The 16,810-nt window shown below is 40.2% G+C and overlaps 1 protein-coding gene across 1 annotated transcript; it reads left to right on the top strand.

Moving 5' to 3' along the window:
* Positions 1-7,117: 7,117 nt before the first annotated feature.
* On the top strand, positions 7,118-15,388 carry LOC310993362 (tumor necrosis factor receptor superfamily member 14-like; the record flags this gene model as incomplete). Its single annotated transcript, XM_083981693.1, has 6 exons — positions 7,118-7,196; positions 7,400-7,525; positions 13,155-13,244; positions 13,979-14,066; positions 14,170-14,348; positions 15,375-15,388. 6 exons carry the CDS (start codon positions 7,118-7,120, stop codon positions 15,386-15,388), a joined length of 576 nt encoding a protein of 191 aa, XP_083837819.1.
* Between the last annotated feature and the right edge of the window lie 1,422 nt (positions 15,389-16,810).

Genomic DNA, 16,810 nt, shown 5'->3' with positions numbered 1-16,810 from the left:
AACGGAAGTGTAAATGGTTTGCACACCTACAGTTGAATAATAAGAAGCAGGCATGTCAGCTGGATTCTGGTGCCACTTGCAATGGCATGAGCCGCAAGACAAAAGAGAGACTGTTACCAGACTGTGTCACACTGACTGTATTATTAAAGGAGAAAAGCACAACCTCATATTCGAGATTGTTGAATCCAAGCAAGAGACTCTTCTGTCGGGTCGGGGGACACATGTGAACGCCTGGGCCTTATGAACATCACAATCCCAGATGAACTGAAAACAGCAGATTCAAGCCAGCACACACCACTCACAAAGGAACAACTGTTACAGAAATACCAGGGTGTCTTTTATGACCCAACTGAGTCAGTGCCAGGTGAGATACACTTTGACCTGGACCCTAGTGTAACTCCTGTACTCCTGTAATATTGTTGTTATTGTGTTATTGTGTATTTTTGTGCATGATGCGTGTTTGTGGTCTTGTGTTGTCTTCTGCTGCTGGTAACATTGTAATTTCCTGCAAAGGATTAATAAAGTATCTTTAACTGTAATTTAATGAGTGTGCATGTGCTTGAAGATGCTGAGCAAGGAGAAGGGGACTCAGATACTGAGGATAGACTATTTCTAGCCACTGAATGCATTAATACTGTCGAAGCCCCAAAACGGAAGCGTAAATGGTTTGCACACCTACAGTTGAATAATAAGAAGCAGGCATGTCAGCTGGATTCTGGTGCAACTTGCAATGATTTGCATCACGAAATGTCCCAGTAGCCTTGAGAGCGAGAGTTAAGAAAGAACTGGACAGACATATTAGAGATGGCAACATTTCACCAGTGACTGAGCCAACAGCATGGATTCGTAATATGGTGACCATTGTAAAACCAGAAAAAAATAAGACTCTGCATTGACCCAAAGCCTCTGAATCAAGCACTGCTGAACTCATTGGCCTGGGGGAATTCAAATCAGTTTTAAAGGATCGAGAACAAAGATCCACTGACTCTTGTGCTTGCCCTCTGTAATTTCTAAGTGTTTATACCGTTTGTGTAAGTGTTGTTGTATTTGTGTTAAAATAATAATTCATAATTTTATGTTGTTAAATAATTTTGATTAAAATGTTCAATGAGTAAATTAGGGCTGACCCAAAAAATTCAAAGCTTCAAAGCTTCGTTCATTGCCATGGTAATGGATCATGAAAGTCCATGATATATTTTTTTTGTTTTGTTCCTTTTTTCCTTTTTTGACACCTGTTCTCATCAGCAATTGTTACATTAAAGTTGCACTTTCTTTTCTTTCAGGAAACATGTTTATACATATCTGGGGTTATCCCGTCATTTTGTTCAGCACAGTGGTACACCGGAGACATGTGTTTATCTATTGTGTTAAAATTGTAACTTTCTTTCTTTCCATATTTTTCACTGATGAAAAACACAGCTCTTTTTCTAAACAATACTGAATAAAACCATGTGCCCTACAGTAAAGTATTTTTTCTCATTTATAGGCCCAATTTAACCAAAACCAAGTCGTTCATCCCCCGAGACCCTTTGGTCTGGAAAGAGGGAAATGGTGTGAAGAGATTATGGGACAGGGGGTTTTAAAATACTGGATATATTATCTAACATAGAAGCACTTCATTTTGGTTGGGGGAAATGTATGGACCAATCATCAGAGGACCTGAAGCTATTACCTAAACAGTTTCTAAATTGTTTGGGAAAAGACCACAATGCCGATGTGGAGTCAGATGGCAGGTTAAAGATTTTAATAGCAAGGACAAACACCCAAATAATTCTGCACAGCCTGGACGTTGCTCAGAGAGGGGCAACATAACTTTGTGTTGAGTCCCCAGATGTATTTGTTTTTGCAATCCAATGGTACCATCAGTTAGCTGTGCATGGGCTCCTACTTCATCACTGGTATGGGTTAACTAGAAGTAGTGGTTCGTGCTCAAGGTAAGGGGCTGGCTTCAGCCTTGCAGGGTTCCATGCTGTCTCTGGAGCTGTCCAGACAGATGTGTTGGCAAGGGAAAGATGACCTGTTGGCAATCACTGGACAGGGGAGGTGGTATGAGCATTTGCTGACAACAAAAAAGTTGAGTCCTGACGGTTACATAGAGAGAAGTATTGAAACATTTGTCAGCTGTGTCTATGATCTCAGGTGGTGGTTTATTCTCCAAGAAACAGTTGTTGAGAAACTGCCTCCAACACGAGGAGCCTTACATGAAGCCATTGCCTGTGCAATGGTATGGAATCAGGATTACATACCTAACCCACAGTTACCACTGCCAACAGAGTATGGATGGGAGGCTGAGGGAGGTCGACCAGTGCCAATCACAACACAACATCCCCAGTCTCAGCCACCATTAAACATCTCATCAAATATGACTGCAAGAAGATCTATTGCACGTCAAAATATAAAATTTGAGAAGTTTATTTGAAAAAAGTCAGAAAAAATGATGACAAATCATCTCAAAGGTCAGTCACACTAGAAGACAGTCCAACCACTCTCCCTACTATTACTGCTTTATGTTTACACCTTGCATGTATATTGTAGAGCTTGCTCTCAGTTGAGGTAAAAGAAAGAAAGAAAGAAAGAAAGAAAGAAAGAAAGAAAGAAAGAAAGAAAGAAAGAAAGAAAGAAAGAAAGAAAGAAAGAAAGCCAAGGTAATGAGACTCTGCTGTGGTGCTTGATAAAATAGAGGAGTTGGGAACTACCAACAGCGCAGCAGAATATTATTTTCTTCGTCACTAATATGAGATCAGCTTTTCCATCGGGGTAAATGCTGCTGTGCCGCGGGCGCAAACAGTTCATGATGAATTGCCACGTAATGAGAGCAAAGGGCAAGACAGGAATGTTTTTCTCGGGGAAGTGACAGAGTGGCGAGAGAAATTAGGTTAAACCATAAGATACAGTTTCATTACCAGTAACACCACCATGTTTGTAGTGACTAGTCCTTTCCTTTTGTTCACTTCTGGATGCTGATTGTTTTGTTTTGATGCGTAGAACCAACGAAAACTTCCTTTGTGTTTGAAATAATAATCAATTGATTAATTTCTTAATGAAGCTACATGGTTATCACTTGTTCACATAAAAATAAACAGACAAAACACTCAAGCACAGTCGAAAACTGTTTGCTCCTCCATTCATCGGCAGCACCTGGGCAACACCACTGAGTTACCTAGAGTAACCTGCCTGACCCCCGCAACCATCCGGTTCAGGTCAGTAACACAAAAAGAAATACTTCTGCCTAGCGGTTTGGTGGTATAGGTGTTTATAAATAAAACATGGCTCCTACCATGGTTGTTTCTGTCAGAATGTGGATTTTTATATTCTGGAAAGAATGAAGGTATATAAAGAGGTGGGAGACGTTGCTGCTGGAAGACAGGTTACAAACAATATGTACTTATATTTCAGTATATACAGATGGCTCTAAGGATCCTGACACAGGAAAAAATGATTTTGCATTTTACATCCCTCAATTACATGTTTCTACTTCAGGTAATAATTTATTAGTGCAGTTGAGTTGCTGGCTCAATAGATATGATAGAGGGATCACAATAAAGTTTAACAACCCATGGAATTTGCTCACAGGGGTAAAGGGCAAGGACATATTATAGACATAGAGTGAACCGATCTCTCCTGCCTCAGGTGTGTCAGCGTGTACAGGTGAGTTCCTTTTTCTTTAGACTTCATTGTATTTTGTAAAATGTATGCAAAAATTTGAGAGTTAGTATTTGTTGTAGCCCAGTTTGATTTAAAAATCATCAGCATTTATTATTGTTGTCCTCCGTCACACAGACCTGCTCTCACCTGGACATGTTAACATAAGACACTGGGATAAACTACAGTTTGGTTGGAGTGGACTTTTCCTGATGTTTCATTTGTGACTGGAAGTCAGTGTGATCTTTTACCCAGCGAAGCTCATGTGTCCCACGCCATGTGAAGTAGCTACTCCTTTACCTGAAAAAAAAAAAAAAAGTGCGTTTGATGCAAAGCCCGGAAGTGACTGACAATTCGAAGTTGTATAGAAGTTGCCGGTAAGTTGCCTATATTTTGCTTTAGTTAATAGTTTTTTATAAATATAATTACAGGGTAAAAACAAAGCTCCGCGTGTTAACCTCGTATTTCCTGTTCTTTTAACGCATTTAGAAAATGTTTTCAACTTTTTCACACAAGCTCGACTGAGACAAATAGATTTTAACTGCGGCATTTCCAATTGCGTTCATTTTTATTTTGTTGAAAAACGGGTCATAGCAATCGTAAGTATTAGTAACACTGTTGTGTCAGTTCATGAAACTACTGCGGTCGAGCAGGCCCAAGTTTGCGCGCACCGCCATGGAGGGCTGGGGTTGAAATTCAGTCAGGAAGTTTGGTTTGGAGAGGCCTTTTATCCGGGCGCAAGAAGGACGCAAAGTGCAACCGTAATTTAACACAAATACTTAATTTGTAGTATAATCTAATCATATTAAACACAACACACAGAGATTAGTCAGTCAGAGAGTATATAGTGTTGTTGAAGTATCCTCACACTTGCCATGCAACTCAAACACTATGTTCCTCTTCACTCCTATGACTGGCAGTATCCTGTCCCTCTGGCCTGTTGTTGTAAACCTAGATAAGGGATTAAGCCAGGATATGTTGGTTATCCTGGCTGAATTTAGCCTCAAGTCGGTTGTCCGAAAGCTGGATACCTTTATCCTGGTCAAGTTACTATGGTGATTTATTCTCTGCAGCTAGCCTGCTCCAGACCAGGCTAACAGCCAGGCTTAGTTGATTCTGTTGTCTTTATCTGTCAAGTCAGCAGCCACTCTGATCAGAAATCAATGTGTTTCATACAGTTATTTCATGAATGAACTGTGACAGGATCATGTGTTAAAAAGGATCCTGGACTGTCATGATGTTTCTAATGAGCGTAGTTTAACAGCAATGTCACGCTGTTTCCAAAACCACACCGACTTCAGCAGAGACATGAGTTTAAGCACATTTTTAGTTTAGCCTACAGATGGAACAGTGGTTCCTGTCATTACTTTATATTCAAAATATCATCATGTTGCTGGCCCTACACTCACAAATAAAAACTATTTTAAATTGTGTATTTTTTTTAGAGGTTCAGAGGCTGTAGTCAAGCTGCTCAGTTTTAATATAGCCTAAGCCTATAATTTTATGTGATTGGCTATTTAAAAAAATCATTTAAATGAGGCTGGATGATCAATAACAAATTAAACTGTGGTTTGACAAATTCAAACACATTTATTGATGATTTAATTTAAAGGAACCACGGTAGCCTATAAGATCATGTGTAAGAACAAATTCAGTGTTAAAGGCGCTCAGGCAGGTGATTTTGAAATACGCTAAAAGTAATCCAGAAAGTACTATTAGTATTACTTTACTTGAGTAATTGAAATGCATTACAGATTACAGATTTTGGGACATGTAATCAGTAATCTGTAGGGGAATACATTTTAAAAGAAACCCCCCCAACACTGATTATAATATATTCTTGTGTTTGTTCGTTGGTGGGTTTTTTTTTTTTTTGGGGGGGGGGGGGGGGTACCAAGGGATGGTTTCGCCCAGGGCGTAAAACTAGCCAGGACCACCTCTGCACCAGACTGCATAATGTTCTTATATTTAATTAATTTTCACCTGTTGCACTTTTGGCCACTTGTATTTGTGCTGTATGAACTTTACTTTAGATGATAAGAGATTTGTGCAATGTATCAACTTCCACTGCTCATCATTAAGGCAAAGTGCACAGCTGTTAATTTGTGAAAGGAACTCTCTGAGCTTCACGACAGCAGCGGTGCTTTTTTTTTTTTTTTTTTTTTCTAAGAGGTGTGCCACCTTATGTCAAGATCCGCTGTTGATTGGAGGAAAGTGGCCACACCTGTCCTCTCATCGGTGAATCTGTGATCAATCTCTGTGGTCTACTGACGAGAGAATTACACCTGGCTTGACAAAGCTGCTGCTCCTCAGCCTGGCTCGGCGTTCCAACAACCAATTAAGCCAGGATGGACTTAGGAGACTTTGTCCAACCTGGCTTTTACACTTATCCTGGATATCGTTATTCTACTTTCGAACACAATGATAACAATAACAGCAACAATGATAAACTTTACAGCAATTTGCAAAGAATTCAACACGAATACAATAGAAAAATCAACGTCTCTCTCTCTCTCTTTCTGTCTCTCTCACACACACACACACACACACACACATTTTATTTAAACCCTTATTTTAACTCGTTGGTCATTGAGGTTTCCCTCATTTACAGGGAAGACGAGTTTACAAGCAGCAGCAGAACATAAATACAATTACACTGAATAACAGTTGCAGAATGATTTACAAAGGTCAGACACCATACGTTTAAAATCAGCAACAGTAGGAATAATCTCCAGGCCCAAAGTATGTTGGAGAATATTCCAAGAGTTTGGAGCATCAAAGGAAAAATCTGATTTACCAAACTCTGAATGTACAAAAGGGACCTTAATAAATGAATAAAAAAAGTGACTGCCCCCTGTAACTCAGGATTGCACGGCACGATATTCACAGAATTTTCTGGAGTGATAGTAACCAGGTGCATGCAGATGATACTACTTTCTGTTTCCAGATCTCAGTGACATGGTGTCTACAGAGCAAGAAAACAACAAAGCTGCCATTTAAGATGACGTCTTGTAGAAGTCCTCTGACAGCTGTTACTTTGCTGGTAAAGTTGTTTTTATTGCAGATCAATACAAAACCTGTGTCTTTGCATTGTTGAAACATTTGTCTTTTCTTTTCTTTGACTCTCTGTCACTCATATTCAATCATTCCGGGGTCCTAAATAACACTATGGGCTCCTCGGTGCTCCCATGGTAGAGTCTGTATCATTTAGGCTCCTACACACAGCAGGAAAGGGCCGCTCGGCGTGGGATTTGAACCGGGGTCGACTGACTGAATCCATATGATTATCTTTAGTTACAACTTTGTTATGTAGGTTTTATATTGGACCAAAGCCAAAGGGGTTTTGTCTATAGCAGATCAAACTGTGTTTTTTCTTTGCATGTAAATCAGAGAAGTGTGATCTGACCACAACAAAGGCCTCAAGGTCAGAGTTCACTGACACAGAATACTTTGTTGTTCTTCACAGATACTTATGATGAGAGTCAACAGAGGAAACTTCTGTCATCCAGCAGAGTATCCGATAGGAAGTGAATGTTGTCCCATGTGTCCACCTGGTAAGATCCAGCTGAATGACAGCGCTTTACTGTGACTTGTGCCATTCATGTGAAAGTGAAGGACCTGTAAAAGGTGGAATTGGCTTCATGGCAGCATGAAGAGTCAAACTGTAGTCTGTTTTACAATCATTACCTTCAACATTACAGTTTCATACAGTAGAAATGTGTTACATTAAATTAAATTGTTTTTACATTTTCAACAGGAAGTAGAGTTAAAACAGACTGCACAGAGTTCAGCAGTACATCGTGTCTGCCCTGCAGTAATGGAACATTTATGAATCAACCAACTGGACTTAAACATTGTATTCCCTGCACAGACTGTAATTCAGGTAAATATCTGTTCATATGTTTTTGTTTTTAGAACCTTATGTTTAAAGCTATAGTGCGTAACTTCTACGTGTCTGTAAATATCCGTTTCACCCAAGCCACTACAAGAGGAGATGATACAACGCTGATTAAGCCGTTCGGCTCCTCTAACGCCTCGCGGTATTTTTCAGTATTTGTTATTTTTGTATTTGTTGTCTTGGAGCGACATTCCCGCGCTGGCTCACAGGAAACCACCGAAATGACGTGTTTTACTCGGTTTTACTTGACAACGAGAAGGGAGGAGGGAGGAGAGCGCTCCGCTGTTGCTAGAAGCAACACCTGTTAGCAGCCAGGTGTTAGCCACATCATTTGCCTAACGAGCAGTGAGTTACAAAGTGTGTAGCCCGTGTTGCTGTGTGTAACTTACTGTGGGGAGTCTGTGTGCTCACTGTGCTGTGACGAGCAGTGTGCGGCGAGTCGCGAGTGTTATAGTCCGTGAACCGTGAACCGTGGTCCGTGACCAGCAGCATGTGGTGTGTTGCGAGTGTTATGTGCATTACCAGTATCATGCAGCTACAGGGGTAGCGGTGGGGAGGGGGGAGGGTTACACCGGGCCATAGGTGCCGGCCGTATCGTTGTAATAACGCAGAAATCCTTTAGGGGGCGACAGAAGTTACGCACACACACACACACACACGCACACACACACACACACACACACACACACACACACACACACACACACACACACACACACACACACACACACACACACACACACATCCCATATAGTGACTAATCAGTGATATAGCTTTATAAAAGGTGCATATGTGTCACAGTAGGTGCGTTTACATGCAGTGTTTTCCTCAATCTGATTGTAAACAATCGTATTAAATGAATCTTATTTGACCTGTATACATGAACACTAAATAAAGCGATCCACATTCAATCCGCGTATACATGGACCAGCTGAAGTCGATAATAAGCTGTGTCTCAATTCAGCAGCTGCAGCTTCGGAGGACCCAGCCTACGCGGTCTCCAGAGGCAATGGCTCCGGAGGCTGTGTCAACCGTCGGTAAATGAGACGGTCTTTCCTGATTGCGTCCGTGTGTCAACAACGTCCTAACAACATCCTAACATTAAACATTTGAAAGTGGCGTTTGCAACGGCTCCTCGGTTCCTCCGCTCCTCACCTGTGTGGCCAGCGGAGCCCGGCTCCATGGCGACCACGCCTCCACGCCACCGCAGAGCGGGGATACGGCGGAGATCCGCTAACGTTCCATAGCATGCTACGTTGCTAATAACAACAACAACAATAATACTAATAATTCTTCTGCTTCCACTCTGTCTACCTTCATGAAAAAATTTAATCTGGTCGACATATGGAGGAAAAAAATCCTGACAGTGAATCTTATACATGGAATAATAGGGCTTGCACTTCAATGTCTCGCATAGATTATTGGTTAGTTTCTGGTAGTTTAGATGAGAATAACATTACAGCTAACAACACCATTAACAGATCATAGGGCCGTGTCACTAACTGTTTCCTTTGGCTCTAACACTACTCACGTGTTTAGAGGCTCTTACTGGAAACTTAATAACTCTATTCTTAAAAATGTAGGCTATTTGTAATTAAAAAAGTTCATACACTAATTAATTTCTATTGGAACAAAGCTTCAGCTGATAAATGTTTTTTCAGAAACTGGGAGCTTTTCAAATTTGAGGTATCCAAATATTTGAGAGAATTTGGTACATCGTTATCAAAATCTAGAAAAATCGAAGAAACAAATGTGATTTCTAAAATAACAGCACTTACTCAAATTTCACCTGAAAATTTATCAGAAAATGACTTACAGGCAGAGGTGGGAGAAAGTCCTTATGTTGCAAGTCCAAGTAGAGTCTCAAGTCTTTGCTCTCAAGTCCCAAGTCAAGTCCAAGTCCTAAGATTTTTTTTCAAGTCCCAAACAAATCGATTATAATTAATGATAAGTAAAGATCATGACCACGCCTCAATTGTTAAGTTGTTTATATTTTATTGTTAATGTTCTGCCACTTATTCATCTGTTTATTTTTATTAATATTCTATTGTGATATGCTTTGTCAATAAAGCACTGCCTTCTCATGCCAATAAAGCTATTTAAAATTTACGTACAGTAACACGCCAGAAATCTTGTGTGATCAAACGTGATCTAACGTAGCTACTCTGTTGGTGGTAGCCATGGAGCCGTTAGCCACGCTGGCTTGTTATGCTACGTGTGCTGCAGTCAGCTGCTTCTTTATTGGTTACATTCAATTTCACGTCACATTCCGCAGAGCCGGTGACTCGAGATTGTCGGCTTCCCCCACACACAGGCCGACTTTTGATCCAAACGGTCACGATTGTTGCGACCAACAATCGTACTGGACATGTTCAATATTTACGATTGTCGCCGCCGACCGTTTTACGAGCCGATCGTTGGGATAATTTAAATCTTAACACACCACACACCACAGGAGAATCTCATAAAATACTCTTAAGAGCCAAGATAATCGGGCGATTTTTGTCTTTGGTCCGAAGGGGGAAAATCGGGGCAAAATCAGCCAGATTATCTTTATGTGTGGTAGGCATTAGTGTGTTGGCATTAATTATAGCCTACACAGCCAAGACTGATAACAGGAGTGAGTTCTATATAGAACGTCTCTGGCTGCTGCTGCAGTATAACATTGATGTGACACTTTTTTTTTTTAAATATTTTAATATTTGTGCTAGCTGCTTGTGACTTGACTTGAATTCAAGTCAAGAGGGTTAAGTCCAAGTAGAGTCTCAAGTCTTTGCTCTCAAGTCCAAGTAGAGTCTCAAGTCTTTGGCATCAAGTCCCAAGCGAGTCCAAGTCTTTTTTTGATTTGATCAAGCAAGTCTTAAGTCATCAAAATCGGGACTCGAGTCCAAGTCAAGTCTCAAGTCCAAGTCCACACCTCTGCTTACAGGAATTAATTTCACAACAAGATAAGTTAAATGACATATACAGAATGAAAGCAGAAGGAGCCTTTGTAAGGTCAAGGAGAAAATGGTTGGAGGAAGGGGAACGTAACTCTGCATATTTCTTTCAACTAGAAAGCACGTGGTAAAAGTAACTCTATTCAAAAACTCAGTATTAACGATGTTATTTACTGATGATCCTAAAAAGATAGCTAACTATTGCGCCACATTTTATAGATCCCTTTATAAGTCACAATATAATGTAACTGAAGCTGACAACTGTTTTGCTCACCTCACTGAACCAAAGTCAATCACTGAAGATCAAAGGAGTATCTGTGATAGTCCTTTAACTCCAGATGAGGTCCTGTTTGCAATCAAACACTTAAAGCTTAATAAATCCCCTGGTGTTGACGGCCTGACGTCTGAATTCTATATTACTTTTGCAGAGCAACTGTCCCCCTTCCTCCATGGTGTGTTTGCAGAGAGCATTGAAGTACAAACCCTTCCTCCCACCTTATGTCAAGGACTCCTAACCCTAATTCCAAAGCCTAAAAAAGATCCTTTTAGACCGATCTGCCTTCTTAACAACGACTACAAAATTTTAGCTTGAATTTTTGCTATTAGAATGAAATCTGTTTTAGATCACATTATAGATGAAACACAAAGTGGATTCATGAGACATAGACATATAGCTAATAACATAAGGCTTGTATTAGACCTTATTGATTATTCTGATCTTTGCAATGACAACAGCTTAATTTTGTTTTTAGATTTTAGAAAAGCGTTTGATACCATCGAACATGATTTTATGTTTCAAGCTTTAAAAAAAATTTGGTTTTGGTCCTTTCTTTTGTGCAGCCATCAAGACCATGTATAATAATGCTAACTGTTCAATTAAACTACATGCAGGGACATCTCCCAGATTTAACCTAGAGCGCGGTGTCAGACAAGGCTGCCCGGTCTCTCCGTACTTGTTTCTTATCTGCACTCAACTACTTTCAGATTGTATCAAACTCAGCGACCTGAAAGGTATCACTATAGCTGAAAAAGAAATCATAATTAGTCAGCTGGCTGATGACACCACCTAATTTTTAAAGGATGCTTCTCAGGTTTCAGTAGCTGTTGACATAATTAAATCTTTTTCTAATGCCTCTGGGCTCTGCTTAAACATCACTAAGAACCCTCTAAATTTCTGATTATAAATAAGATTGAAGAAGTTTCTTTTAAAATGATCCATAGATTTTATCCCTGCAAACTATTTTTACGTAGATACAAAAAAGACATTGATGTGGACTGTTCATTCTGCAAACAATGTGAAGAAGATCTTTATCATCTGTTCTGGTCCTGTCCCTTCTCATCTGCTTTCTGGCCAGATGTTTGTACTTTTATTTCTCAGAATATCTTGTCTGGTGTGTCTCAGTCTCTTACATATGTGAATGTGCTGTTTGGGTTCCACTCCTATCCTGCAAATAACAAAGATCATTATTACATCATCAACCTGCTTGTTCTACTTGCAAAATACCACATACACAAATCCAAATTCGCTAATCACAATCCATTGTTTTTAATTTTTGAGAAGGAACTCAAACAATACTTCTGTCATGAACTAAGAGCGCAGAACTGGAGGACACAAATGCTCAACACAGCAGGTTCAGGCAAGAAAGGCAGGTTTATTACCAGGCAGGGTTCGGTACACGGGTAGGCAGTCAGGTAGGCAGAAGTTTCCAAATCGAGAGGCAAAAGGCAGGTCAAAGGGGCAAGCAGGGTCATACACGAAAACAGGCTATGGCTTGGTCTATGATAAGAGCTGGGACGAGGACTGTGAGGTACAACGAACTGGCAACTAGACTGTGAGACACACAAGGTAAAGTACAAGAGGTAATGAGGGAAGATGGGAAACAGGTGGGGAGAGCAATCAGGGAGCAGGTGTGACAGGACGGGGGAAGGGCGTGCAGGAAGTAAATCTAGAACAGAGACAGAGGGTTAGTGATTTCAAAATAAAACAGGAAAGACAAGACATAAACATGAAATGTGCAATAGCAAACAGAAACTTGACAGACATGACAACTTCACAACTATCCAATATTCATCAAACAAAAAAGCTAGTAAAACCACTGAGTTATGCATTTTATATAATATTTTATTGGATTAATAGCAATGTTTTGTATACTATTTTGAATACTGCGACCCCCTGGCATTGTATTGTTCTCTGTTTTGTATGTTTTACTAAATGTAATACCTGAATTGTCAATAAAATTTGCCTTAAAAAAACAAAAACAACAACAACAACAACTATTTCCTGTTTCCTATTTCCCACAAACGTCAACGTGACGCCTACGTACTATGACGCGCATTCGCAGTATGAATAATCCGCTCTATCAACCGAATCCCCGTTTACATGCGGCATGAAGCTGATTATCAGTCGGCGTAGAGTAGAAAACGACCTCTTTCAATCCGATCCCAAATACAATCCGATCCCAAATACAATCCGATCCGGGTGAATCAGATCCGGTGTTTACATGAGACATTTAGAATCTGATTGACCTCGTAATCTGATTGTAAATAGGATTTTTGGACCCATGTAAACGCACCTAGTGTTACAAGTTCAGTCCGTATTAGATACATACAGATCAATTTAGTTTGTTTCTAAACATGTAACCTGTGTGTGTTGTGTAATATGTGTGTGTTGACAGGTCCTGGTGTGAGAACAAAGAGTTCATGTACAGCAATGTCTGATGCAGTTTGTGAACCACTGGAGCGGTTCTACTGCATAGACATTGAAGGTAACAGCTGTCTGGCAGCAAAGCCACACTCAAGATGTGGTCCAGGACAGTACATCAGTGTAAAAGGTTGGTTTACTTGTTACTTCAACATCATACTGAGCACCACAACAAGTCACCATGTCAGATATACTCCCTCCACCCTCACTTTCACGTTGGGTATATTCAGTGTGAACTGCTGATGAGAAATGGTGAGAAAATTCATCAAGTTTTGTTAAATTCAAAACTGTGCAAAGTTGTCAGTTAATGTGGGAGAGATGGAAATCAGTAAGTTCATCCCGAGGTGATTAAAATATAATGAAACTGTGTCACTTTGTCACAATGTTATGTATTATCTGTTGACATTGTCTTCACATAGTGTCAGTTCACTTAAGACCCCAGCCACATGTTGGGCCTTTGACGCAGATAACAAGTCCGATCTTACACTTACTCAATAAGATAGACATGATTTATATTTGAATATGTTGAAATCCATCTTGTTCTGCTCTTATGAGAACAAAGCTGCAGCAGAACATCTCATTAAACAAACTGAACAAAACAAACTGTCACTTTGGAAACAAAAAACAGAAATGTTCAATTGAATGTTTCAGTGTATATATTATTCAGACCTCTCAACAATCAGTGTTATTAATCTGCAGAGTATCTGATGAAGTTTAATGATGTCATATAAACACTGTGATGCTGTCATGATACATTATTAACTGGTTTCAATGTGTGTGTTATTTGTGTTTGTACAGGAACAGCCTTCAACAACACTGTGTGCTCTGACTGCAGTGAGGGAACATTTTCTAATGGGACATTTACATCTTGTCGACCACACACACAGTGAGTGACACTTCACACCACACACAGACACAGGGTTTCTCACAGCTGCAGTGATTTTGTAGTTTGTGTGCATTTACCTGTAAAAATGTCTCTGTCATTCCAGATGTGGATCAGGAAGTCTGCTGATAAAAGCAGGAACTACTGAAAGTGATGCTGAATGTGAAGAAGAGGAGAAAAGTTCAGTAGTACCAGCGGTTGTGGCGGTCATCATTGTAGCTGTTCTTTTTTTAGTGATTGTCATCGCTGCACTGGTTTACCATTTCAAAAGGAAAAAGAAACAAGGTAAGATCTGTGTGCAGTCAAAAATGTGTTATGGTTTACGTAATAGATGAGTCTGAGTCATTCTCTTGATATTGATAGTGATTACTGTAAGATGTTTTTCGTTCGGGGCGGTGTTTAGCTCAGTTGGTAGAGCTGCCGCCCCATGTGTTGAGGCTATAGTCCTCACTGCAGGCGGCCCCGGTTCGAATCCTTTGTAGAGCGGCCCTATCCTGCATGTCATTCCCCCCCTCTCTACCTCCCATTTCCTCTCTCTCTCTCTCTCTCTCTCTCTCCTGTCATTAAAGGCAATAGACATGAAATAATTGAATTAAAAGTATTATTTTCTGTGTTATTTCACCAGATAGGGAAAAAAGAACTACTGTAAAAAAGAAAACTGGTGAGATGATGCCCCCTACCAACACCAGCAGAAGGTAAATCAGCCTCATAATCTTCCTTGTATCTGAACCAGGGGTTTCTGCTGTTAATTACGGTGGCCCTGAGGTGCAAAACACAACAACAAAAGAGAAAACACAACACAAAAAGAGTTGTTTTCTCTTTTGCTGTTGTGTTTTCTGATTTGCTGTTATGATTTGCACCTCAGGGCCACCATAGTTAATGGACATATTTCTCCCCTCAGTATAGAGACAACATGGACTGCAGAGTAAATGTGCTCCAGGATCCACTGTCTTTGCAGGGGACATGATTAAATCTAGTGAACTACAGGGAGGAGCAGACTGAAGTTACCGGTGCCCAGCTGTGATGTCGGTTGCCCTGTTCTTGTGCAACAACTAATTTCAAAGACAAAGCAGGTGGATGTGTCCAAAATAATTTATGTTATTAGTGTGACTGTGAATGCTGAAATTACGGACACTAATATCTGTCTGTCTTCTTTCTTTCTACCCCTCTATTAGGCTTGGGCGGTATCCAAATTTTGATACCGTCAAACTTCCTCCACATTTTACCACGGTATACGGTATTACCGTGACTAATTAAAAATGATGACGTAAGTGTCATTACCAAACATTGGCTTGTGTCTTCACCATTCAGAAACTGAATACTAGGGCTAAACATTAGCAGACCAAAATCTCATTGGTCGATTGGTTGCAGCAAAAAAAAAAAAACATTTGGAGCCCTGTCTTGTCAAAATTAAGTCAAAATCAATATGACCTAACTGTATATGAAAGGCTATAGGGCTTTTATTGATACAGGAAGTCATGACACGCACTTGCTGTCAGTTTTTTGTTGTTGTGGGGTTTTTTTTTTTATTAACGCGGCACGGCAGGTCCGGTCCCTACTTTTTTTTTCTCTCTTGTCAAGAGCGACTTTTTCCGATGTTGTTCCAGACATTTCTGGTTTGGAGACGTATCACTGCTGTTTTCAACGATTAGCGGGACCGTCCCACAGGCTCACCGGCGGTCTGTCTCACAGTGTCACGGAGCAGAGACATGATAGTCCCCGCTGCAGTCAGAGTCCCGCTCCGCTCCACGCCTCGGACCCCTTTTAAATACCTGCAGTATACGGTATTACCGTAATACCGCCAAAGCCTACCCTCTATCTCTTTCTATCTATCCATCCTCTTTCTTTCTTTCTACCCCTCTATCTCTTTCTATCCATCCCCTTTCTTTCTTTCCCTCTATCTCTTTCTATCTATCCATCTCCTTTCTTTCTTTTTTCTTTCTTACTACCCATCTCTTTCTTTCTTTCTTTCTTTCTTTCTTTCTTTCTTTCTTTCTTTCTTTCTTTCTTTCTTTCTTTCTTTCTGTCTTTCTTTCTATCTCTTTCTATCTATCCATCCACCTCCCTCTGTCTCTTTTTCTTTCTTTTACCCCTTTCTCTGTCTTTCTGCTTCATCTGGTTTATTAAAAGCTACACAGAGAGAAGTACCAAGTTGCAGAGGTGTGGACTTGGACTCGAGACTTGAGACTTGACTTGGACTCGAGTCCCGATTTTGTTGACTTAAGACTTGCTTGATCAAATCAAAAAAAGACTTGGACTCGCTTGGGACTTGATGCCAAAGACTTGAGACTCTACTTGGACTTGAGAGGAAAGACTTGAATTCAAGTCAAGTCACATGCAGCAAGCACAAATATTAAAATATTTTTAAAAGTGTCCCATCAATGTTACTGTAGCAGCCAGCCAGAGATGTTCCTATAGAACCAACTCCTGTTATCAGTCTTGGCTCTATAATTAATACCAACACACTAATTCCTACCACACACATAAAGATAATCTGGCTGATTTTCCCCCGATTTTCCCCCTTCTGACCAAAGACAAAAATCGCCCGATTATCTTGGCTCTTGAGATTATTTTATGAGATTCTCCTGTAGTGTGTGGTGTTTTAAGATTTAAATTCTCCTGACAATCGACCCGTAAAACAGTCGGCGGCGACAATCGTAAATATTAAACATGTTCAATATTTACGATTGTTGGCCCCAACAATTGTGACCATTTGGATCAAAAGTCGGCTTGTGTGTGGGGGAACA

Source organism: Trachurus trachurus (assembly GCF_905171665.1).
Source record: "Trachurus trachurus genome assembly, chromosome: 1".
Lineage (NCBI taxonomy): Eukaryota > Metazoa > Chordata > Actinopteri > Carangiformes > Carangidae > Trachurus > Trachurus trachurus.
The sequence above is the reverse complement of the archived record's forward strand: the minus strand, read 5'-3'. Positions and strand labels throughout refer to the sequence as shown.